Below are 25,516 nucleotides of genomic sequence, written 5' to 3'. Positions count from 1 at the left end.
TGCAAAGACCTTTGACTAGAAGAATTGTGGGAGAAAAGAATGAAAGGTGCACTAATGAATAGTAAGAATAGTCATGCTTCTTTTCAAAGCTCGTTACATCACTGCTACAATCGCTGAACCTGCCAAACCCTGACCAGTTACTAGTTCAAGACTTTTTCACGAGTTTGCTTCCATTTCTATCCATTCTTAAGGCCATGAGGAATGCAGTAATGAGTCATACCAAGCAACTTCCCATTGTGTAATGTCTTTAAATACAAACAGCCTCAACTCAGTAAACTCAAATCCTGAAATTCCCTGTTCTCCTTTTTCAAACTTCATCACCTTGCAACATTTAAGAATTCCCTCTAAGTTAAATATCATTTGGCATTTGGGCCAAAATTGCAGGGATACATGCCAACCCTGAAGCTTGTAAAATTGTGTGGCTGTCCCTGGATTCATGATGTGGAGGAGTTCAGCCTCTGCACTGACACCCATTTCCAGATAAGCCAACATGGGCCATGTGAACCTTGCTTTTTAAAATGTTGTTTAAAAAATGAATGTTCCATCAGGTCTGCAGCTAGAATCATACTCACTTCCTATACATGCCAGGTTTGGCTGAATCATACAACAACACTGTTGGAGTAACGAAGTGACGAAGTAAAATGTATATTAAAAGCTTTATAAATATAAATTAGTGATGCTTGGCCACCAGTCCACATAATTTGCACCTCTACCAGTAATACCTTTATGGAAAATTGCAAGGGAATAGAAAAAGCCCTAAAGTGGATTTCTCTCTCTCTCTCTCTCTCTCTCTCTCTCTCTCTCTCAAAAAAAGGAGCAATACGATTATAGTTAATTTTTAAAATGGGACTAAAATTTGCCTAAAATAGAAGAATTTCCATCCAAGGATAAGGCAAGATGCCAAGAGTCCCCAAACTGGCCAGAGAAGCTGGAGCCCCCGCTCTGCCATGCCTGGGGCCTGGCAATCATCTCTCATCCAAGGTTTGCTGAAGATTCAAAGCCAGGAAGTGGCTAAGGTAAGTTTTGAAAGCAGAGGCACAAAAATGTTGCTTTTGTTGAGGAGCAGAGCAGTTGCTGGAGCAACTTTTTCATTACTGTAGTCATCTTGTCCTGCTTGCTGAGCTCATCTTCACTGTCTTTCTGCCCAACCTTTTGGACCTCTAGTGTTCTCAACTTTGGCAGTGTTTCTCAACCTTGGCAATTTTAAGATGGGTGGACTTCAACTCCCAGAAGTCCTCAGCCAGCATGCACCCATCTTAAAATTGCCAAGGTTGAGAAACACTGCTCTAGACAGTGCTTTTCTAATCACAGTCTAGTATTGATTGCTGTACTTTAGTAAGTACAATTTTTAAAAGATTAACTTATGGGTTGTCTCTTGTTCCATCCTTCCATTTGGCTCAAGAATTACTACAACAGTAATTTAACGTGTGAGTACTGTCTGTCTTTGATTCTCCATTTGCTGACTTGATGAAGCCTGAAATAGGATACGTTATTCCCAGGCGTTCATTCCTGCTTCTTAAAATCTTCTTGGAGTGAAAAGCATTGGTTGCTTCTCAAACTACCCCTGCTCAAAAAAAGATTTAGGTTTCACACATAGCCCAGGGTTAAATAAAAATTGAATATCCATTTGCAAATTATTCAACAGTCCAGCGGGCAGGGGGAACAGGTGAACTGGAAAGGCTGGGTGATTTTAGAGATGGAATCAAATGCAAAATGTTGCATACTTAGAAGGAATATGTCCACTTGTATTTAGTTCAGCTGCTTGATGAATGAACAACTGTTTTCAGCAAAAAATAATTGTCAGTAAAACACATATATCTGGTTTACAGTTATTCAGTTTATATACATTGATGGTCTTACCAAAGCAGATTCAATCCTTATGGAGATAATAGGCAGGTCTGTTTATGGCAAAGGTGGGAACAGCTTCTCATGAGGAGGAGGTAAGGAGTCACTGCAAAGATCTTCATCCAGTATCTCTTCAGGTTCTTCAAGACTGTTAGTTGACCTAGAAATGGGATGGGTGGATGAGCAGGGAGAGAGGCATTTTATAAGGCGCAACAACCAGCCAAAGATACAAAAGAGAGACCAATAAAAACCAGAATTTTAAAACATATCACAAATGTATTTTGCCATAAGGGAAAGACGGGGTCTTGGACATTTGTAGCTATTGTGGGTTTCATCTGCATGTGCAGTGTGTGCCTGCAAAATGAAAGTGAGAGACAAAGGTGCACTTAATGTACAAAAGCTTGATGATGCAGAAAGATCAATAGAGATTAGTGTGTTCCAATATTGTTCTCCTTATGCTTTTGTTGGAAAATGTGTCTATTTAAAAGCGGATGCTTTAATTATCACAGCAAATTGAATACTGAAACACACTGTTGCACCTTAAAATAAAAACTTCCGCTATATCATGTATAAGAAAATTGGAGGGACATGACTGTTTAGTGTGTAGATAAATGCATTTGGAATGTGTGGGGATGCAACCTTCTCTTTACTTTTACTTTATATGTTCTGGACCTCCAAAAGTGAACTCTAGGTTTGAAACCCATGAAGCTCAGGTTGTGATAATAGATTATACACCCAGTAATCCATTCCTGTTATTCTGATAAAATTATTATAAACATTAGGCTAAAAGAAAGTTCTTTCAAGATAAGAGAGGAATGTACTTGAGAAAAACACCAACACGTAGAAAATTAAAGATGCCTAATGCATGCCAGTCCTTTACTTAGCTGGAACAGCAATAGCTGTAGAACTGAAATGGTTGAAGCTTCAGGCAATGCTTTCACTTAAAGCAGTAACTGGAATTTACCCAAGGAATGATAATGACTTTACTTCCTTAGTATCTCTACCTGGACCTTGTAGGAGCTTCTGCCCTGAAGTGCAACACTCACAAATAACTTACCTTTCACTTGCGGTGTCCACTGTAAGATAAGCAGAGTAGTTGTCTGTAGAGAATGCTGAACTACCCATGGGACTGGCATTATCAGAATGAGGATTAAAAACAGGAATTATTGATGTGGAGCCAGGGTGAAATTCAGAATGGCTCAATGCTTGGTGCCAATTGGCGGCAACCCCTCCCTGAGTTGGAGAAGGCGGCAGGTAAGGCACCACTGCAGCTCCATGGAAAGTGATGGGCTGGCTAATTCCAGCAAAAAGCCCGTTATGTGTCCTTTCTGTGTCAGGTGCCCTTTCTTCGCTCTGGTTGCATGAGTTACAGGTGGATATTTTAAATTTGCACACAGCAATCAGCAAAAATGTCACACCCACTGAAAGCAGAGCAGGTCCAGGCAATCGAGTCCATACAAAGTGAACGACACCTTCATATTTCACCCATCCCATCACAGTAAAGGTGAACCCTACAACCCCCAAAAAGACTCCAGAGAAAAGTAACGCAGCACCAGCTTTGTCATCATCATTGGACACAGGAATTTTAGAGCTATTTGGCTGACAAGGAGAGACAGAAAGCCCACTGGTAGAAGTCTCTTCCACAGTGTTGTGGTTCTGTTCCATTACACTGAGACCAGTTCTGAAATATCCTGAAAAAGGATGTGTTTAGAAAAGTATGCCAAGCTGGAGGTTCCTATTTGTTACACAAGAACTTTGTTCACATTAGTGCAGTTAAGCAACTGCAGACTCTGGACTTTCTGGTCCTAAAGGGGCCCTTCAGCTTATACTGTGTGTTGCTCCAAGTTTGTCTTATCCTACCTCCACTGTCTCCAGAGATAAACACTTACACATAACTGCAGTGTTACAGCTAACATAGTGTTCTAAGGGAAGTGCATGAGTAGATTACAACTCAAAAAACCCCCCGTCTTCAAAAGTAAAAAGATACAACTAATGGGAGACCAAAAGGTGGGATGAGTGATGAATCCCCTTCATACTTTTCTGTTACTACATTCTCATTTACAGGAAAAACCCAAAATAAAGCTAACTGGGTACTTGCCTTGTCTTACCAGTCTTCTCTTTGACAGTGTGTGTTGTTAGATTTTGGGCATCTTCTGTAGGGATTCTATGACTATTGGAATAAGCATATAATCACCCCTCTACATTTCCAGCTCCTATGTAGCTGGAGGGCCTTTCCCCACTACTAGGTTACGGTGCTATCCACCCATCCTTGAATCAGCAGAAAACTATGCTGGTTTGGATTTTGCTGTTTTATCCCAGTCCTGCCCCTATTACCTCTGTTCCCAGTTGCTGTCAGTCACCTGACTTCCTTCCAAAGTAATGAGTGAGAAAGTCCTACCCACCTTAAGGGCTGAGGATGAGATGAAGGCAACATCATGAAGGCACAGTGAAAAAAATTGTTGCTGGAATATCTCTGTCCTGTGGAGAGCTACAGCTGGGGATATGACTGCATTTAGGGATCATTTTAGGCAAGACACATATCTTTCTCCCAGAATATAATTACAATTAACAAAGAAATCCTCTAAAAGATTTTGCTCTAAAGCATTCTTTGCTCTAAAAAGAATAGAGATCTGAGACTTTTGAGTTCTCCCAATTGGTAAGCTGTACATTACAAGTTTACAGATGGGACACTGTTGGGTGGTGGGACCCAACAGTGTCCCATCTGTTTACAGCCTAATTGAATATGATTCCTATCAGATATGTAGATCTTTCAAACTATTTTTTTCCTTTGAGCTTCTTCCAAGTAATGTTCCCAGAGTCTGTGATTTGGTCTTTTATAAAATATGTGCCGAACAGTATTGTCACAACTGATACTTAAGCTGTCTGCCAGGAAATACTTTATTTGCTTGTTGGTCATAATATTTTAACAATTATAATACAGCCACCATGATCCGTTTATGCCTGCACCTCTTATTTCTTGTCTGTGCCTGAATCCTAATTCTACTTAAAGTTTCATGCTTATAATAGAAATTCAGGGAATGCCTTTTTGCTCATATATTACACAGCTCCACAAATGAAAATAACTTCTAACTGTAGGCTTATTCATGAGCCAGCTTGTTTTGCATTAATGCCTTGTTGAAATGCTAATTTGTAGTAGCAAATGAGGAAAACAGCATCAGAGCTGTCTTGAGTCAGAGGATGGACATGGCTATGTTACCGATATTTGGTCTCCAAAGTCCTTGATGAACACTAGTGGCATAAATGAGCTGAAAACTGTTTCATAATCTGGTAAATGTGTCTTAATATAATAGCCTAAAAACTTGCTTCCAATTTGTCATGGAACATTTTCACAAGTATTGTAGGCTCACAAATTGTCAAATGATTTCTAACAGCCCTTTTTAAAGCAGCTTGCAACAGTTTAAAGTCAAAATAAAGAAACTGGCTATGCAAAATACAGTAAAATGAGAAGGTAGATGTTCACAAAAAGCCTGACGTCCAGCTGGTGGCCCAAAGCTACCAATGCTTTGTGAGGACATTGTGGGTTGCTCCTATGGCAGGCATCAAAATAGGAATAACATTGTTAAAAGTAGTGTCAAAATCTTGTGTGTTTGGAAGTTATCACTCAATATTTTGCAAATTTTCAGGCAAGAGTTTTGGTAATGCTGCAAGGTTTTAGCCACTGTGTTTTTTAAAAATGAATTTTTCATTTAATTTTAGGGATCCAGGGATGTCCTTGGGTGGGTGGGGGTCACTTCTGTGCCTGCAGATTCAATATTATCATTCCTTGGGTTATATGGTAGTTCTCAAACGCTTTCGATGATACTTGAGTAGTCACACTGAGGAAAAGAGTGGGAACTGACTAAATGAATAAGAAACACTTTGCCAGATACTTGAACTTACCAACCTAGGGGACAAGCAAAAACTTAGTGCAGTAGAGTGTTCCAGAATTCACATGCTGATCACCATCTGAGTGATTAGAGGTACAAGATTTGGATGGCAAAAATCTGAATGACCTCCAGATGGGGGGAAAAGTTAAAATTCATTATTGCCATCTAGAGGTTGTTTTTATTTTTATTTTTTTGGTTCAAATCTGGTAACCCCAGCTTAATCTCTGATTCTAAGAACATCCAGAGAGGAGGCATTCATACAGATGTTAGCAAATGGGTAGGTTAATATAGAGCTTAATACTATACAGTTAGCACTTTACTCTGGGCTGGGAAGGTTTGATACCTACTGGGACTTTCCCCATGCTATTAGCTGCACTTATATTAGTTCTACCCTCTTGTTCTTGAAACATGCTGTTCTATTATGTCTTGCTCTTGAAATGTCTTAACTCCCCAAACCAGATCAAAACTACATTCTGTAACATTTGCTGAACCTGTGGTATTCTTGGGCAATCCATGATAATCATAGTGGCCATGAAGTCCTGAGCCAAAGCTGAGAGATAATGTAGGCCCGGATACTGAAGTCTGTCTTTGAGCTTGTCTCCGCTCACTCAGGCAAGGAGGCTGTTGGGCAACAGAGAAGAAGAACACCAGCAAGATTCCATTATTGCTTTAATCCTTATACCCACTTCCCAGGCAGACTGGCTTCCTGGGGAGGCAGAATTCCAACAGATGATTGCACCTTCTCCCCACTCCTTCCTATATGTGAATATGCAGCACCGCGTACCTGATTGGGCAGGGCTGGATCATGCCTGCCTCCCCCTGCCTGCAATTCACCCATCCAGGACTCAGTGACGAAACCATGCCAGCCTTTTAATCCCTGATCATACAGTGAATGCCTGCTGCCTTATCTGGAATGGTTACAATACCCCAAAGTGAGTAGGAAGGATAGCTAAGTTCCTAAACTTAGTGTTGGGGAAACAGGACAGAGTGGGAAGTAGCCACCAATCATCTCACAACTCTGTTCTTCTGATGTTGTCTCTGAACCCCTCTTTATCTGTGCACACATTGTCCTCAGAAACAGCCAGAACAAAGTGAGGTAGCCGAGATGGACTGCACTGATGGGGAAAATGCATATAGGCAGTGTTGAGGGAATATGTTAATAAAGAGCTATATAAAAACAACCTCCTCTCCTACTTAGAGTCCTCACCAAGAACTTGCTTCACCCACTTTCTCCTTTCTTCCATTAAGTACCTTTCAGGGGGTTGGCAGTGCTTTTCCCCCAAGCTCTTACTTACTGAGCAGAAATTTTCCCCAGTACTTTTTCCCTGTACTTAGTGATTTTCCATCATAGTTGTTTTCACAATACGTGATTTGATTGTGGCAGCTGTAGCTTCTAGCGAAATCATATTGACCATTTGCAAGGATTGGGATGTGGCCCCACCCCTATGATGCTGCTCATATGACTTAAACTGATGGTAAATTCTTCCCATTCAGTCCAGCCATCACCCTAGCCTAAAACGTGGAGAACAAAGCAGCAACCTTCTTTGGTGTTCCAAAACACCAGAATTGAACCGCATGTTCACCATGAGGGTTGGAGATATTGTGGGCTTGGATACAAAGATCTGGAGTCTCCTGCTGCCTAAAGCAGGATGTCCTGGGAAGATTATGCTCAGGGGCTGGAAGCATGTTGGCAACAACCAATGGGGCCAATAGGTGCCGCACTGATCCCGCCCCCTATGGGTCATTTGACCGTGCACCAACTGAACAGTCAGTAAAGTACGTCAGGCTGCGTCCACAGGAAAACTGCTGTGGCTTGTTAGCTGTTTAAGGGGGAAAGCACTAATTTCAATTTGGAACAGCTAGGGATGGCTTTAAGGTGCCTCAAATATGGCCTGGAATGAGAAGAAAACAGTGTCGTGAGGACATTGCAAAAAAAGATGTGGCCAGGGTATGTTCATGCTGTTGTTAAGTAAAAGTGGGGAAGACTCTCCGAGCAGAATGAGCCAAACTAGGTGTTGCATTGTTTTGCTTGTTCTTCACAGAGCAGTTTGTATGATGATTCCTTTCTTTATTTTGACTACATCCATACAAGCCCCTTTTGGTGTTTTATCATACTTTGCCATCCCCCGTTGTTTCTGAGTCTTAATTTTTTTTGACACTCTCTCTAAAAATCCAGCTTACCAGCATGTACTAGACTTTTGTACAACCAGTTGATGACTTCTGCATCTTCCTTCCTCCCTCCCCTTCCCCTTCTTGTTAGAATTTGCAGTTGTGCCTTTTTAGGAACTCCTGCCTTTCTTTTCCTATGAACTTTTGCTGCCGTGAAGTGCTACTTCCTAGCATTGCTTAGATTGCAATTAACATCTTCTTTAATTAAATGTATGCATTTGACTCAGCTTTAAATTGTTCTGTTCACAGTGGAATTGACTTTCTAATGGGTGTGTCTTGACTGCAGTTTTAGTTATTTATTAGAACACAACCTTCATATTGTCATGCTGATTATCAAGGTAATGGAGGTATTTCTTAACCCCAAATCTTCTCTGGTAATTCCTGATAGGCAGATGAGCAAATAACAAGTTAAGCAAAAGAGGTCAAGCTCATAGAACAGGCCAAGTGAAAAATAAACAGATGTAGTTGGTATAAGCCTGTCCGGACTATTATTACAGTAATCACAATTCCTGTGAAATCAGTCATCACCACAGTTGCAGAGCTAAAGCACTAACTCACTTCAGTTTCAACTTGGTATTTTTAGCCATTGTCTAAGTTACTTATCTAAGGACTATAAATACTTCAAACAGATATCATTTATTAGTAAGCATGAAGTTGCAGAGTCCATCTCAAAGCATTACAAAGTATTAAAGCACTACAAAAACAATTCACAGAGGGGTAACTGTTCAGTGTACTTTCAAGCAGCTTTTCTGCCTGTCAAAGAACATGTTCCTATGATTATGGACCTGAATCTGGGAAGCAGCTCCTCTTTATCATTTCATGCAAGTAGCTGTACTATTACCCTACTAACATTGCTATTAATGCTACTATATTTTTCTATCTTGCAAAAGGGAACTGCCAGCATGGTTCTACACAGGCACATTTGACTACAGAAAGGGAAGCTTTACCAAAATGTGGGGCTTGTGAAAAAGAGATGGAAAGGAAAAATGAAGAGGGTAAGATTATAGTGCCTGGAGGTTATTTAAAACAATAATAATTCCACAACGTAAGAAAAGATCAACCTAGTAGTATTAACAGGAGGAAGAGGAAACAGAGAAAAAGAAAGAGGAGGAGGAAAAGAAGCAGGAGCAGCAACATGGCAAAAAAATTAAAAGGAGAACAAATTAGAGGGGGAAGTGGTTGGCTGTTAGACAATGAAGGAATGAAAAGGACCATCAGAATACTGAGAATGTAGAGAAACTGACCAAATATTTTTGCACCTGTTTTCATTATAGAAGATACTATATAGGGCAGATAACTAAACCTGTATTGACTTTCTCAGGGTAGGAATTGAAACAACTAGAACAAACTGAGGAAACAAGAAAATAAATTAGGACATAAAGCATAGGATCCTGGTGGCATCCACCTAAACATAAATGTGAAATTGCTCACTTTCAAGCAAAAATATGTAGTTTGTCAATTGAATAAAGTTCAGTAGCAGAAAACTGACAGGTAGTGATTGTTCAGAAATGCACATGTCCAAAAATAGTGCAGCTGATAGCTCAGTGGGGTGATGGGTGAAATGAGAGGGAGCTCACATAGCACATTGAGAAGCACCCTCCTGCTTCATTCCTGTCCTCCAGCTCACTGACATATTAACCAACTTTTTTTTCTTAACACTGGTTTGCCAGCTGTCCAGGCCAGTACATTTTGAGTCCAAAAATATCCCACCTGACAGGTTAGTAGGTCTGAAGGGGAGTGGCATGAGTAGGCCACAACTAGGGTCCGTGTCATCCAGGGCAAACACGGATTCCACGCATTTTGGCACACACCCCCAGCGCGGCGTCCAAGGCACGTGCCCCGCTTGCCCCCCCCCCCCGCCCGTTGCGGCCCTGGGCATGAGGGAGTTCATATGGCTCATTAACAGAGGTCTCTCCTGCTTCAGCCTAGGCCTGCTCTCTGCCCCACTGGTCTGTCAGCTGGACTATTTTGGAACACAGATTTACTGGTGTTTTAGAAGACTGATCAATCTGTGTTCACAAGTAGCCTGAGTGATAAGTCACAGGACCAGCAAAGATATTGCATGGAGCATTGGGGGCACTCCTGCCCTAACCTTGGGCCCTCTGCAGCACCTGAAGCTGTCACTCAGACTAGAGGGGAAAACTGAGTGTCCCCTTGAAAGACCACTAAAAGGTGTTTAAGGACAGGTCTAAATGCTTCCTGAAGAATGCTAGATTTGTGTATGTGAGGAGTTCATGTACTTCCTTAATGGCACTCTGCAAAGTAATGGTCAGGCATTACATGGACAAATGCTTCTGTGAAAACCAGGTGCCTGATCTCCCCTGCAGCCAATGCCAAGGTGGATATGGAGGACAGTGCCATGCAATCAGAAGGGGAAGGGAATGTCTGCAACAGCCCAAAATGAACAATGGGATTTGGAGAGATTCCAGGCCCTGGTCACAACATCACCAACTTCATCGACAAGATGCTGTAGAATGTTTGTATGGCAAGGTTTGCATTAGCAGAAGAGTTAAAACCAAAAGCTAGAGGTTGTAAACTGCCTCTGTAGTGGGCTGATAATAAAAGAAGAGCTGCATCATGAGGACACGTCATCTAAAGACATTGGTGGAGTATGAGGATAAGCCCCCAAAGAAGCATTTCTTCACACAGTGCATAATTAACCTGTGAAATTCTTTACCATGAATCATAGTGATGACCATTAACTTTAATGGCTCTAAAAGGGGACTGGATACATTTGTGGAGGACAATGATCATGGTCTTGAAATCTTTCTGCCACTTATTGACTGACCTCAAGTGCTTGAGCAACAACATGGTGTGGTAAGTGCATATGCTTCCATCCTTCAAAATACAAGCTGTTCTCTGTATTCTGTATAGCATTACCACCACCAGTATTTTCATAACTTAGCCTGAACACAGGACAATTCAGATTTACAGTTTGCATTTATAGTGAATGCCAGACCTTTTCAAACATCTTTTACACTCCTTAAAAGCTTTTAGAGTGGGCAAATGGCTAAGTCAGCATGAGTAAAACTAGGCCTCATGATTATGCAAAAAAGAATTAATCAATTTCAAAGCTCAAGTTAAAAGAACAGCTTTACTTAAATAGTGTAACAGAATGAAAAAAATATGCTTGTCTTACAGGGGAAAAAAACTATTTTCTTCTAAACCTGGTATCAGATATAATATTTCTGGTAGATTGTAATAAGCATTTTGTGAAAGGCTTGTGACTTTGGAGATTCAAGGAGGGGAGCAAATAAAGAGTAAACTTTTCTTGTTCATGTAGGCATAGAAGCCATTCATAAACATTATTGAAGATTCAGGACATCTACCATAATGGTGAATAGGAATAATTGTTTTCCAGAGAACATTTCAACATCATGACATATCCACTCCTCAAACCCTACAAAGCAGTCTGAAATCGGTGTATTGGGTTGTTTTCAACCTTGGAATGCTGAGAATACAAGCTTCCATTGAACAAATCAATGTTTTCAAATTCAAAACAATTCAAATTCAAAAATCAAAACCAACCACTTTTTGTAAGAACCATTTAATAAGTGCCCCAATCTCTGCTCCATAAAGGGAAATAAATCATTAATGCCAATCCATATTTTCACTAAAGGCTGCATTTGTCTGCTTCCAAGGGGAAAAAAAAATCTGAACGTAAGTAATGGGGTAAAGCTGCCTGGCTGCTAAATCATTACCCCTTCTATTTAAAAATACCACTTTAAAGATATAATCATGGATGTGTTACAATAATTTTGCAACCAAGTATTGTCCCTAATGCCTCTAGCTATGGTTGTAGGCTCTAAAGATTACTGAAGAGGGGAACTGAATGTGTTAAATTTTAAATGAAATGCTTACTTTTTAGAGTGCATGATCTAGAATTCATTGTAAGGTCAATTTTATTAGAGCTAACAGATCTGAGCTGTAAAAATCCAGATGACCACTAGATACAGAAAACTAACCCTAGCAGTTGGTTCATCTAATGTTTGATTAGAGTTTGCAGCCAAGACCTGATTGTCCTAAACTTCAGGAGAAATCTGGGAATACAGGTAGTACTTACTTAACAACCATTCATTTAGTGATGGTTCGGACTTATGACGGTGCTGAAAAAACAACTTATGACCAGTACTCACAACCATCGCAGCATCCTCGTGGTCACATGATCACAATTTGGGCACTTGGCAACCAGTTCACATTTATGACTGTCCCAGCATCTCCTGGTCACAATTGCCATTTTCAACCTTGCAAGCAAAATCAATGGGGAACTGTGTGATTTGCTTAACGACTCCGTGGTTTGCTTAATGCCTGCAGTGATTCACTTAATGACTGCCCCAAAAAAGGTTGTAAAATCAGGTTGGATTCACTTAATAACTGTTTTGCTTAGCAACCAAAATTCCAGTCCCAGTTGTGGTCGTTAAGCAAGACCTACCTTTGCTGAATTGGAGCATATGGGGCAACCCCAACAGCAATTCCTTAAAGAAGTTGCATCTTTTCTTGGTATGAGCTTTGAAAAATGCTTTCCTTTTCAACTCCAGATCATTGCACAGATCTGCTGTTTCACATCATTGCTATTTCCACTCCTTGTGTATGACCAAAATCCTCTAATCCCTTTCCACATAATAGGAAGAAAAAAAAACCCTTGCGTTTTAGACCCCTGCCAAAGAAAAAGGAAAAACAATGTCACTCTGCTAACCCTAATCCAAAGGCATCCTTAAAGGACCTGGAGGAGGATTTGAGGCTCAGGAGTCTGGAAGTGGAACAAGGCAAGAGTTTTCTCCAATGGGAAGTTTTATCTATAATGTGCATATATTCACCTTTGCAAAAATAAAGATCACTTTCCTTCCAGCAGCGTCCGCCAGAGGGGGTCAAAACAGGCAGGACGGCACCACAATGCTGCAATTAAAGCCCCACCCCTTTATAATGCATACAATATTGACACACATACAAAAGGGGCAGGCCTGCAACTGACACCTTGCCTGCTTTGATCTCCTCTGCATGTGCCGTGGCTTCTTTCCTTCCTTTTTACAATACGTTGCAGTGCAGTGAATCCAGAAATAAACTTGTTCATCAGCTGAACTCAGCCAACTTCTTCGGAACAGAGAACCGGCAGAGGCCTCCTAGGGAAATGCTTTGGGTTAACCAGTTAAGAAGCATTTTCATTGGATTTAAGCTAAACACAATCTATATGCAGGCAGGAAGTTAAAAGAAAAGCTTGACCGTCTTAGAAATGGCAGTAATTATATAAACGTGTATCTTGTCTAGTATCTTTTTACTTCTATTGGGGTGTTTGAGAGATTACCCTTAGAGACTAACCACTACAGGAAAAGTGGTTGGCATCAAATATATGTAAGGGAAAACACTGAATGTAGTACTGTTTCGTTATGCTTGTTTTGTCAGACTTTGCCAGAAAGATGAGGGGTGTGCACACATGTATGCAGTAACACTACTATTATTTGGTGTGTACTGATACCTAAACATAATACCTTTTTCTCCCCATTATAAGGATTCTGGGAGGTAGGTTGGGCTGAGTGGCCCAAACTTCTCTGCAGATGCCCTTTACCAGCTAGCTTCCAGGTGTAATTCAAGCTAGTTGTCACCTATAAAGTCCTTTATGGCTTGAGGCCTGGAAGGTACACCACCTTTTCCCCACTGTTTTTGCCTGTCCAGTAAGATTTGACAGGATTGCATGCTCTGGGTCCCACTGGCAAAGCAGTACCATCTTACAGGACCCTGAAGCTGCTCTGACCTTCTAGAATAGCGGCTGAAGTCTGCATGTTGTAATACAGGAAAGTCTTGAAGACCTGGGCATTTCAGCACTCTCCAGCAGTGTTGTGTGACCACACTTGTGATCTGTGTTTGTTCATTGCACTGTTGTTCTGTTGGTTTCCTGATGTAGCCTTTTTCTCTTACCATTATACTATTTATATCGTATCATTGTACACTACCTGGAGTTGGTTTGGTAACTGAGACAGGCAGTAATTCAATTAAATGGACACTGAACTTCCATGGAGAAGCAGAATGGACTTGAACTTGGATGTCCCCACTCCCAGTCCACCTCTTTAATCCCCACACTATGCTGGCTCTCATAATTATTCCTCATGACTACAGTGAGGTCCTTAATTCAGCAAGATGAAATGTGTCATCTGATGCACTAAATATTTACAACACTTATGCTGTGTTTTGCATTGTGGTATTTAATAAATTAAAATGTCACACTTACAGTATTGGAACATGAGCATCTACCCAGACACCTTCAATACCTTAGGTCTCCTGGGCCTTTACAGCAGGGGAAGAGGAGGAAAAAGACACATAAAGTCTTCAGAATTATTATTTCATCCAGTCTATGTTGCTCCTAACACTTGCCCAGATAGTCAGTGATTTTCTCTGGGTATTTAAATCTCACGCAGGGGTGTTTATGACGGTTCCCTTCTTGAATACCTCTTTGAAGTAGGAGTTGACCAGTTGCAGGCATTCCATTTTGGCTTCTGCCACAGCTACCTCTATGGCTGGGCCTCTAAAACGAAGGTGTGTGGCCTGTGGTCTATGGGCAGTACGCCATCCACTCTGGGTAAGGCTCTCAAAGCCACCAAGGGTTGCTGCTGAATGTTGACAGTGGCACTAGCATATCCCAGTGCTGTCAACACTTCACGTCAAAGGATCGTCAAGTGCTTCACACTTCTTCTGCGCTGTCCTTTTTCTGTGCCCTCTCCTTGCAAAGAGCCAAACCTTTGAAGCAGAGCACAGTAAACCAAGAAGCCACAAAATGTACCTGTTCCCTCACCCATTTCCTAATCCTCTATTGCTGCCAAGCCTATGGAGTGTCAATCTCTTCAAGCAGCAATGCACCTCTTTCCACTGTTACCATTGCACCCCTCTTCTTTACCTTCCATGGAGTAATACCTCTTTCCCTTTACTTGGCTGCTTAGTGAGCAGTCAGGCGACCTTTAGGGCCACGAAACTTCCAAGTCACTTGTTTGCCCCCCTCAGCAGGTCCTTGCTTGCTCACTCAGCAAATGAAGTTTCCAAGACATCTATACAACTTTACACTTGCCTCCCCTGACCTTTCCACCACCAATGAACTGCTGGATTCTAAAAGCAACCAATAAGCCTGTAAAACTACTGTGCTCTCCATGTTTTTTTTTTACTCATTCTGCTTTCTACTTCAGGCAGTGCTTCCAGCCCACTTCCTGGTTCCTTCTTTCTAACTCAGGATGCCAAAGCATCCTTCAGCATATCTTCTGGACTTCTTAGGCAAGGTCAGGCAGACTCCATGAAATTGAGCTGCTGCTGCTGCTGCTGCTATCCCTGCCATAGTAACAATAAGAAAAATGGATGTGTACGTTATCAGATATACATTTCCTGTAGGAATGGGCTGGATGGCAATCAAAGTATATTACAGGTCGGGAATCAACCTATTTTACAGGTGAAATGGCTAACAAATCATTAACATTTCCTTTGTCTTGTAGGAAATAAATGTTGCCACCTGTTTCTGGACAGGCCCATTTTCTCCATCCATGTTCCAGCCAGTTTCTTTGTAAAGCCCCCAACATATTCTGTATGCCTGAAGGAAGACTCTGACTTGAAAAAGGTTGAACATTCCTGATGTGCAACTTACTACTCTCTTTAATGGGTTCTGAGGAAATGCAGGATTAGCTTTTTCCATTCTCCTTTCAGCTTATTTTTCTCTGGAATTCCTGTAGTTCTTTTCTTGTCTTTGTTTATACCTATTCCTTCCCCTGTCTTTCTGCTTCAGCTCTGAATATTTCTTACAGTTGGTGATAAGCAGATGGTAATGGATTAGCTGAGTATGGAAGGGAGAGGAAGACAAGACACATTCATTATTTACAGCTGCTTCTTTTGCCTTGTAATTCTGAGATGACTCAGAGGAACAGAGCGAACTGATTAAGTTTTAGAAGGCAAACTGTTTCCTGATACTGCAGAGCTCATTCTCTCCGCGGGCCTGTTATTCACAATTCAATACTCTGCAAAAACATTAACAAAAATAAAAATATTAATATATGATATTAACGTTTTAGATATAGGCATATTACATTTGCCATCCAAAATGGCTAACACTGATGATGATGATAATACAAACAGTATAACAACTTTGTAATGTTAAACTTAATCTTAAGAACAGTTTGATAATGAGGAATGTGTGAGAAGTTAGTGAAAATGTGGTGAGCTACTCTTCCTTGGAGCTATTCATGCAATCACAGACAAGCATCTACCAAGAATGCTCCAATTTGGATTCCTACACAGTGCAGCGGTTGGACTTGATGGTCTAAATGGTGCCTTCCAACTCTATGATTATATATACTATATGGTAGAATTGCATCTGGTACAGATGTTGTCATTTTAACACTCCCCTTTTCTAGCGTGCAAAGACTAAATATAGTTTTATATGTGATACGTTTATCCATGTGCATGATCATCTATAATTAATATGTCTTTTCACCAAGTGAACTTGACTTACATTCCTATTTTTCCAGGAACATCACAACAGTATCGTATACAGCTATTGATTAGACTTATAATCACCTTACATACTAAGGAGATTGTAATTATTTACTTTTGTCTATATCTAACTTTATAATAGTAAGACCAAACTAGACATGATGTGAGAGAACTATTAATAGATAATCAATAATTTTTAATACTTGAAAGCAGGTGCACTTAACAAAGAATTAATAAAGAATCAGGAAGGTGGACGAAGGTAGCTACTCTGTGCTAAAATGGCACTGTCTTTCTATCTCTACATGACTAACAGCTTATCTAGAAATTTAAAAAACGGAATTAATAATTACTGTTCACACCAATCTAATCCCAAGCTTCCCCATGGCTTCTTTTAATTGATAGGGGGAAAAGTTTGCAAGACTAATTAGGAATCTTCCATGTCAGGCCTCATTTGTTGCTTATTAATAAAACATTTAAGTACCTAAAATTAAAAGCAGAAATGCCCTTACCAATTAATAAAAATACTGTGGTATGGTGGAGGATTTTCATTTAAAATACATTCACTTGTTACCAAGCTAGGAGTTACTGTCTGTAGTGAACAATCAGAAAAATAAGGTGGTGGTGGTGGTGGAAAAACCATTACAGTATCACCTGCAAAAGAAAGGCAATGTTTTAAAATCAAAATCTTCTGCAGATTTTTTTGGAGCAGTAAATAAGACAGCCATGCTTTCAAAACGTATTTCACTACAAATTAACCATGAGTTGGAATATTTACTACATATCTTTAAACGCTTTTCAGATTTTCAAAATAATTACAGTTTATTTTATCATGTATTGAGTATTACTGGTATCTTTTTATTCATCCTAGTGTTTTCCCAGTTGCAGGGTCCACTTTTCAGATGAATGAACGCCATTTCATGCAATCAAAAGCAGCAACCGAGTCCAGCTGGATGATGTTCACGTCCACGCTGTGTCCTGCCACATTTGCTTCGGTCTTCCATGCGGGAATTTGCCATCGATGTTGAAGTGGTAGGCAGTGCAGGCGACGGTGTGGGGTGCTGCTTGTAGAACGTGGCCATACCACTGTAGGCATTTTCTCCTTGTTTTCTCCGTTATTGGTGCAACAGCCATCTGCTGCCAGACTGTACCATTGCTGCCGTGCCAAGAGGGGAAACGCCTAATGACCAATGGAGCATGTGCACCTCCATGGCATGTAAAGGGCGCTCAGCATGTTTGGTGGTTGGCCAGTACTCAGCACCATACAGTGCTAAAATATTACTGATATACAACCACAGAGATACTACACTAGAGATACTACAAGAAGTAACATTTATATAAAAATATTATGTTAATTTATGTCTACAAGATCAAATTAAGTCCATGTTTAAAATTCCTGACATTTTATCTACCTAGGTTTTATACAGCTTTCTAACTGTATAGGCTATAGATAGAACCTTAATCAGGCTAGAGAGAGAGCAAGTAGACTTACATTAATTAGGTATAAAATACCTAAAATCAGTGAATATACCCAGCAGAAATATAAAGCAATTCACAAGAGACTTAGTAAGCTTTTGTTTCTGATGTTTGTCTACAATTCTTGAAAAAAAAAGCATATTATGCTGGTAAATGAAATACTGAATAGATCCAAAACAGGACTCATAAACTCCGTAAGATGGATCACAAATTTTAGAGTCTAATATATGGAAATGAAATACCTCACAGAACTGATATAAGGATGTTTGACAGAAAAATAGAATATAGAAATGAGGAATTCAACATTTCTTAAAAAGTAATTTCAGTGCATTGTTTTTAAAAATACGATTTTTATAAATCACAACAAACATGCTAACTATTTTATGTCTTAGAGCTTTAAGCTTATAAGATTCTCATTGCAAAGCACTCTAGCTAGCAGTCATCCAGTTAATGGCATTTTAGTTAATTAATCATATTTTTTAGCAAAAGAATTATTCAATTAAATTTCACTATTGTTCTAAAGCAAAAGATGGTATCTTTGCAGGAACATCATGTAAAACAAATCTGCATTATTCCACCCACTCTTCCTAATTTTCTTCCCCTCCCAATGCCTGTCTCAACTTTTGAGAGCTGAAAACAAGTGGAATATTTCCCTTAAGTAATTCTTGTGAAGTGACACTGAAAAGTAAATCTGACAAAGAATTTAATTCAAATTGGAAAACAGTCCTAGATTCCAATTCGATACATGGATTCGTATCACTTCTAAAATATGGGTTTCCTTCTTCATAAAGTCTGTATTTTAATGTTATGGGACTTCTAAGTTAGAATAGACTTTTAGTAGTATGGACAGAATTTATTGTAGTTCACAATTTCATTTTTTATGATTTATAGTGTGCTGACCATGGTTTCTGATATTTATGCTTTGCTTAGAGCTTAATGGGGACTTTTAAAACAATGTAATATATTCAGTTAAAGGTAAAGGTTTCCCTTGACATTAAGTCCAGTTGTGTCTGACTCTAGGGGGTGGTGCTCATCTCCGTTCCAAAGCCAAAGAGCCGGCGTTTGTCCGTAGACACTTCCGTGGTCATGACTACATGGAACGCCGTTACCTGCCCGCCAAAGTGGTGCCTATTAATCTACTCACATTGGCATGTTTTCGAACCGCTAGGTTGGCAGGAGCTGGGACTAGCAATGGGAGCTCACCCCGTCATGCGGATTCGAACTGCCGACCTTCCGATCAGCAAGCTCAGCGGTTTAACACGCAGCGCCACTGTGTCCCTCAATATATTCAGTTACTCACAATCAATTAATGATATACTGGAAAATGATAATCTCCATGACATTTGTAAATCCTTGGTTTACTTATATGTATTTTACTCTTTTACCCCTTTCTTTTGTTCTTTTTTCTTTATACATTTTCTCTAAAATGACTAATAAAAATATGAAGGGAGGGAGGGAGGGAGATACCAAGAGCTGCCTACTGATAACTGATAAAAAAACCATCTGGCTGGTTTATTTACTTACCGACTGTAACTTGAAATGATTCAGAATTTAGTTGTTCTTCTTCGCTGACAGAAGATTCTTGGATGAGGTTTAAGTTTTGTTTCTTTTTAATGTGAGCTATCACAAAGAAACATAATCCAATAAGCACGATTAAAGGACCCATAGTTTGAACAGAATGAAATCCACAGTCCTGGAGTTCAATACCAGATGTATTGCTATGGTTAAACTGCTGATAGCGCCATCCTGGGCTGCATCCAGGAATCCATATGCCAAGGACACTAATAAGCATCCCACTTGTTAAAAATAAAAACCCAAAGACAAGGAACTGAGCAAACTGACAATTTCCTCGACAAAAAACAAATCCATATACCTGATCATCTTGCAACTGCACATCTCTGAGATAATCTTTAGCTCTTGATTGTGCCAAAATTATACAAACTAATCCAACAACTGCAAGCAGAGGCCCAATGATTTTGAAAGCTCCCTTACAGTCACCAAAGGCTCCACTTGGACATGTCTGTAAAACAAACATTGATAGCAAAAATCCAGCACATAACAATGTAATGCCAAAAACAAAAAGGAAAGAGATAAATTTCCTAGGATGTCCATTATCTCCTTCCATTCCAGGCAGGGAACGAGGAACTGAATACATTATTATTATATTTATCCTCTTTCAAGCTGAAGTAGAATATGTTTTCTTCTATGGAGATCAGAATTACCTAACTCTTCAGTAGGCCTGGAAATTAAAACAAAAAGATAAATATAATTATTAACTAGAGGGCATAAAAGGACAACACACTATCTGCTTTACAACTTTCCCTGAAATCACATCAGCATACCTGTTTTTTTGGGAAGTATAATTTGAACTAAAGGCTTTTTTAACTGGTACCATATAAAATCTCCATTTGCAGTACCAGCTTAGTTAGTTAGAGATGGTTACACCCGGTGTTAACTACTGAACATGCTATAAATGGGGCTTGCCTTAAAAACTGTGCAAAATGCAGCAAGGCAATCAGTGCAAGATACAGGACTGTATGATTCATTGGTTGGCAACTGTTTAGCAGACATAACTTAAGCTGCTGGCACAATCAGATTACTTTATATGCTATGCAATTCTATGAATAATTCCTCAAAATTAAGTCTGAAGGCATAGGACTAAAGCCATGAACTATTATAAAAAGTAAAAAATAATATAGATTTCCATCCAGTTTCTTCTAATCTAGACATCTCTTATACTTTCCCTGTATATTGGCAATTTAGTTCAAAGCTGAAAACAAAGCATTCAATAAAGTTTTCTACTCCCCCTTATAAAAAGGCATATAAAGACTGAGAGAGATTAAAATAATAGCAAAATTAATTCACCAGAAAATAAAGGAAAAAAACATGGACCTTTTAATTATATTTATAAAATGGGTCTTTTCTATGCTAATTTGTTGTAGTGCAGTTAAGAAGACAGATAGAAACCTGAATCAATCCACTGAAGGATGATGGCCTCTTCATTGAAGGTTATGGACCATAATCTACCACACTGATTCAGTATAGATTGGTACATAGATGATTCCAACTTCCCAGTCTAAGGCTGAGAGAGAGTGACTGGCCCCAAATCACCCAGCCAACTTTCATACCTAAGAGAGGACTACAATCTGGATCACTCTACTCCTAGTCTAGCATTTTAATCGCTATACCATAGTGGCTCTCTTACACATACTATCCATCCATACATCTTTTCTTAATACTTCCAAAATCAGGGAAAAAAGAATACAAAGAACTCTTGGTTGTTAAATGAACAATTGAACTTCTATGCTTGAAAAACAATGTATATGTTTGCTATGAATTTTAAAAGTAAAATCATTCTAAAATTAACATTAATTAGTTTGAAGTTCTGTCAGAATGTTAAATATCCACATTAAGAGTTAATGATAACATTCTCAAAGCCACCATTTCAAAACAATTAAGTTTCAATAAATCCACTGGTATGATAAAATGATCTGAAATATATTCACAATTTTAATGGCACTACACCTGTACAAAGTATTACAGGTAGAGATTAAATGCATTAATGGCAAAAGGAACAAACAGAAACTTCTTGTGGTAGAATGCCATTGCTTTATCTTGACTGTCATTACATTCCTATACATGCTTATTCAGAAATAAATCCAGTCCAATTTGCTCCCATGTAGGCAAGATTGCAGCTTAATTTAGCTAAGAATTAAAAATATGAAACACTATTATCCTGCAGAATACCAATAAACTCAAGCTTTAAAAATCTTGCAGACCATAGTGCCTATACATGTGTAATTACAAAGGATTTTCAGTGTGCTCAAACTGTCTGAAATATTAAAATGATGTGAGCCAATAAAGTATACAATACTCTACAACAATTAAGTACTGAAAAGTGATTTTTATTCCATCTAGCCCCCAAATCCTAAATAGAAGATTCAAATGATAGAATGGATACTATACACTTCTATCTTCAAAGAAAGTGGAAGAAACAGAATGTGTACTTTTCAAAATATGTAGTAAGTTAGGTTATAGATTTATGTTGTCATAAGCAAATTATTTATCTAAACCAGAGAGCTATGAATATGATCAAAATGCTACCAGCCACTAGATGCAACTGTCATATTTAGTAGAGGTAGTTATTAATAATATCTCAAGGAGAGGCAGAATATGGGTGAGAAACAGACAACGGTAGCAAGCAGTTGCACACAAACTTAATTTTGTTCTTTAGTAAAATGTTCATGGGCATATGTCTGATAGTACTTTCTTGCTGATATCTGAAGCTATTCTTAGCTACATTTATAATCAAACATATGTTTGTTTTATGCTAAGTCAGCAAGAACATGCCACTTAAGAACGAATTCCTGCCAGCAGAATTTTTTGTAAACTCACTGTCAGGTTTGCATATTTTCTGTCCAGTTAATTTTTTTTTAATGTACCACTACATACCTCACTTTATCCCATTAAGATGGTAATAATGTCAAAACTCAATCTGTGTTTGCAGGACATACTGAACCATTAACTAGCTAATCACATTTTAGTCTTCTATGTTCTGTGAATCTAGTCTGTATTTATGTGTGTTTATGGTTCAGTGTGTTATGGAAACTTATAAAACTGGGTTATTCCAATTAATCATGGTTAAGTTAATCAGATGCAAATATCTGGGAACACAACCTCTTCTGAGTAATTTTAGGATAGTCATGTCAGCTTTTTGGAATAAAATGAGGCGCCTTGTGGTATTCTATGTAAGTTATTATGACCTACATTTTGAAGGACTGGCATCCATTTCATGAGATGTACAAAAAGCAATCCTAGTATACTGGAACAAGCAGGAGATCCAGCCTTTGAGTACAAAAGGCAGCCTTGCGCCAACAAAACATACATACATACACTCAACTGGCAGATAGCAGTAGCCCAAAGGCATGGGACAAGCAGATACCACAGCTCCCTGGAATGGTTGGTGCAGTATTTCAACATGAACATTTATTTGCAGGGAACTGGATCTGCAAAGTGAGATATTGCATGTTTTGATGTGCAAATTTTTCCTCACTGGAATGCCACCTGTGCTCAGTGAGGGCAACCACCCACACAAGAGTGGAAAAACAACCCTAATTTCTGGCGTTCCTATTTAAAAGAACCCATTTTACAACCCAACCCTACTGGCCGAAACATCAATGACAGTCAATTGCTTTCTCTTACCTGATGCTCTCCAGACGTGTTGGGCCAAAATTTTAATTTCCATCACCCCCTCCCCTCTCCAGCCTGCATGCCCAATGGCTGTCGTAGCTAAGGACGAAAGTTACAGTGCAAATAAAATACTTGCGGAGCGGAGATAACCTGTTTGAAGACTTACTTGCACGTATGAAATAAGCTCCTCACGTTTAAAACAAAAACAAAAACAAAAATCCTACCGGCGCAGACAGGCTCTTCTTTTTGTGGCTGGAAAGGGATGGCGGCGGCGGCGGCGGCGCCAAGAAGCTGCAATCAAGGAGTTAAGCCGACCCTGGAGCAGGCATCGGCCTCGGTCTCAGTAAAAACCCTGAAGGGCAGACCCGAAGGGGAAAAAAAAAAGCTTCTCCGCACCAGCCGCCATTCCTGCCTGCAAAAGCCCAACCGCAGCAGCGCAATTGCGTATCCGTTCGTTTCTCCCACCCTCCTTTCTCTGGGAGGCTGAAACCAGAAGCGTGGCTACTACTACCTTACACCAGACAGCCTCTTCCTTTCTCGGCGGGCTCTGGGTCAGGGGGCCGAGAAGCTTCTAGCCTTCCTCGGGCGGCAAGCGCCGACTCGCTGGCGCCCGGAGTGACCTTGAGCCGGAAAGCTCCCGCGGTTTTCCTCCCCGCTCGGGTCCTTCCTCCGCAGCCTCTACCCGGTACTTCCCCAGTCGACGAGCCGCGCCGGGAGAGCAAAGCGCGCACGCCCTCTAGGGTGAAGCCCCTTCCCGAAAAGGCGCGCCGGGAGCCGCGGCGATGACAGAAATCGGGCTCTTGCGCCAGCTTCTCTCTTCAGATGGGAGGAAGTTGGCATTTTAAAGCGTGACGCGTACGATCAGAGTTTGCAGGTGCAAGGTGGCAATTTCATGCCCAGGGAAAAAACTCTTCAAGATGGTGCATCACTTCTACAAGAAACAGATGCTTCCACTTTTTTTTTGAGGGATAAACGTTCACTACGTTCAGTGCAGCAGGAAAGGATTATGTAACAAAATACAAAAATTCTTCAAAAAACTTGGATAATTGTGGAATTTTGGTCTCTGTGGACATTTTAGAAATATTAAATGTTGGCATGACAGATAAGTAACTGGAAATGTGTGCTTGTAATTGTAGCAGGAACTTCATTGCAACTACAGCTGAGGAATCCCAGCAGGAGGAAACCCCCGTGGTAGAGCTGAACAATACATAATAAGGTGTATGTTTTGTCCATGTGGGCCCCATGAAACTGCTTCTCTGCATGGAAATTTTACCCACGGCATTGATGCCTAATGTAGGGGAATTTGTTGTTATGCTTAAAATCATCCAAGCCACAGGTGAAAATTCTACATTTAAGTGTACATGGGGAAAGTATCTAGACTTACATAAATCAGAATTGCTGCTTTGAATAGGCTGAAATATTTCCCTTGAGTTTGGATAGGAAGACAGGATGTGTATTTTATAAATATTAAAAACACAATTCATTAAGAAGATACAAATACCTGCAGATGTCTACCTAACCACTGCAGGTCGTCTCCAATTTTACTTAAATAATAATTGTGTAGGTTTCACCATCAGGTAAATAATAAACACTTGATTTTCTAATATGGCAGGGGTATGGATGAAGCCACTGTTTACTTAGCAATAAGTAAATCTAGAGCCAGTTTGGTGTAGAAGCCGAGACTGTGAGTTGTAGTCCCCCCTTAGGCACAAAGCCAGTGGATGACTTTGGGCCAGTCACTTTCTCTCAGCCCCAGGAAGGAAGCAATGGCAAACCACTTCTAAAAAACCTTGCCAAGAAAACTAGAGGGACTTGTCCATGCGGCCTGAGAATTGGACACAATTGAACAGATTAAAAAAAAAAGAGCATTTTCTGATTGATGTTTTCAGGACAGCTATTGGATCCAATCATTCTCAAGATGTTTGTTTGGGACCTTGAGTTTTGTTTTTCACTGCTCTAGTTTTTGGGAAGCTGCAGCAAATTTAGTTTTAAACTGTGAGTGATCCACTTTTCTACTGGAGGCAATCTTGCCATACCCCGCTTCCTGTCATTATCCAGAGGCCACAAACATGCTGCTTCTCCACTTCCTGCATGCTTACCACAACCTCACCTGATCCAGCCAGCATAGCAATATTCATCTATGGTTTCAGTAGTTGGAGGAGGTTCTTGATGGCAAAACTCTCACATACTTTCAAACCAACCTTATGGGTCACAGTTTGTATGCTACTGGATTACAGTTTGCATTACAGTGAGTAAAAAAAACACTGGGGAATTACGATAATTAGCTTACATTTTAAAAATTTATATCCTATATTCTCTTCATAACTACATCTCCAATTTTTTTCCCAAATCACAAAGGAACACAAATACATGCATAGAAAAATATGGACCAGGAGGGTGGTGGAAGATCAGCAATTTCTTTCTGTATGTAATGGGTATGTTGTTGTTGTTGATTCGTTTAGTCGCTTCTGACTCTTCGTGACCTCATGGAC

The 25,516-nt window shown here is 39.9% G+C and overlaps 2 protein-coding genes across 3 annotated transcripts; both read right to left on the bottom strand.

Moving 5' to 3' along the window:
* Nucleotides 1-1,794: 1,794 nt before the first annotated feature.
* Nucleotides 1,795-4,248, bottom strand: TMEM174 (transmembrane protein 174). Of its 2 annotated transcripts, none has more exons than XM_063295504.1 (2): nt 2,850-4,248; nt 1,795-2,005 (listed from the first exon to the last, which is right to left on the bottom strand). In XM_063295504.1, the coding sequence occupies exon 1, from the start codon at nt 3,508-3,510 to the stop codon at nt 2,899-2,901; it is 612 nt and encodes a 203-aa protein (XP_063151574.1). In that variant the 5' UTR covers nt 3,511-4,248; the 3' UTR covers nt 1,795-2,005; nt 2,850-2,898. The 2 variants fall into 2 exon arrangements, with proteins under 2 accessions (XP_063151574.1, XP_063151575.1); XM_063295505.1 differs by having other exon boundaries at nt 2,903-4,248.
* Nucleotides 4,249-14,080: 9,832 nt separating this feature from the next.
* TMEM171 (transmembrane protein 171) lies at nt 14,081-23,823 on the bottom strand. Its single transcript, XM_063295503.1, has 4 exons — nt 23,249-23,823; nt 19,359-20,073; nt 16,871-17,012; nt 14,081-15,886 (listed from the first exon to the last, which is right to left on the bottom strand). Coding segments are annotated over exons 2-4 (774 nt in total). The 5' UTR covers nt 19,990-20,073; nt 23,249-23,823; the 3' UTR covers nt 14,081-15,885.
* Between the last annotated feature and the right edge of the window lie 1,693 nt (nt 23,824-25,516).

The sequence above is a fragment of the Candoia aspera genome, chromosome 2 (genome assembly GCF_035149785.1).
Source record: "Candoia aspera isolate rCanAsp1 chromosome 2, rCanAsp1.hap2, whole genome shotgun sequence".
Taxonomy (NCBI): Eukaryota; Metazoa; Chordata; class Lepidosauria; order Squamata; family Boidae; genus Candoia; species Candoia aspera.
This window is presented reverse-complemented; position numbering and strand designations above follow the sequence as displayed.

Excerpts from the sequence above, each read along its gene's own strand:
- TMEM174 (XM_063295505.1), bottom strand. The coding sequence starts at position 3,510 with ATGGAACAGAACCACAACACTGTGGAAGAGACTTCTACCAGTGGGCTT. Across the intron at positions 2,006-2,902 it reads GTGGACACCGCAAGTGAAAG|GTCAACTAACAGTCTTGAAG; the intron begins GTAAGTTATTTG and ends TCCCATTTCTAG.
- TMEM171 (XM_063295503.1), bottom strand. The coding sequence starts at position 19,989 with ATGTATTCAGTTCCTCGTTCCCTGCCTGGAATGGAAGGAGATAATGGA. Across the intron at positions 17,013-19,358 it reads ATCATTTCAAGTTACAGTCG|GTGATACTGTAATGGTTTTT; the intron begins GTAAGTAAATAA and ends TTTCTTTTGCAG.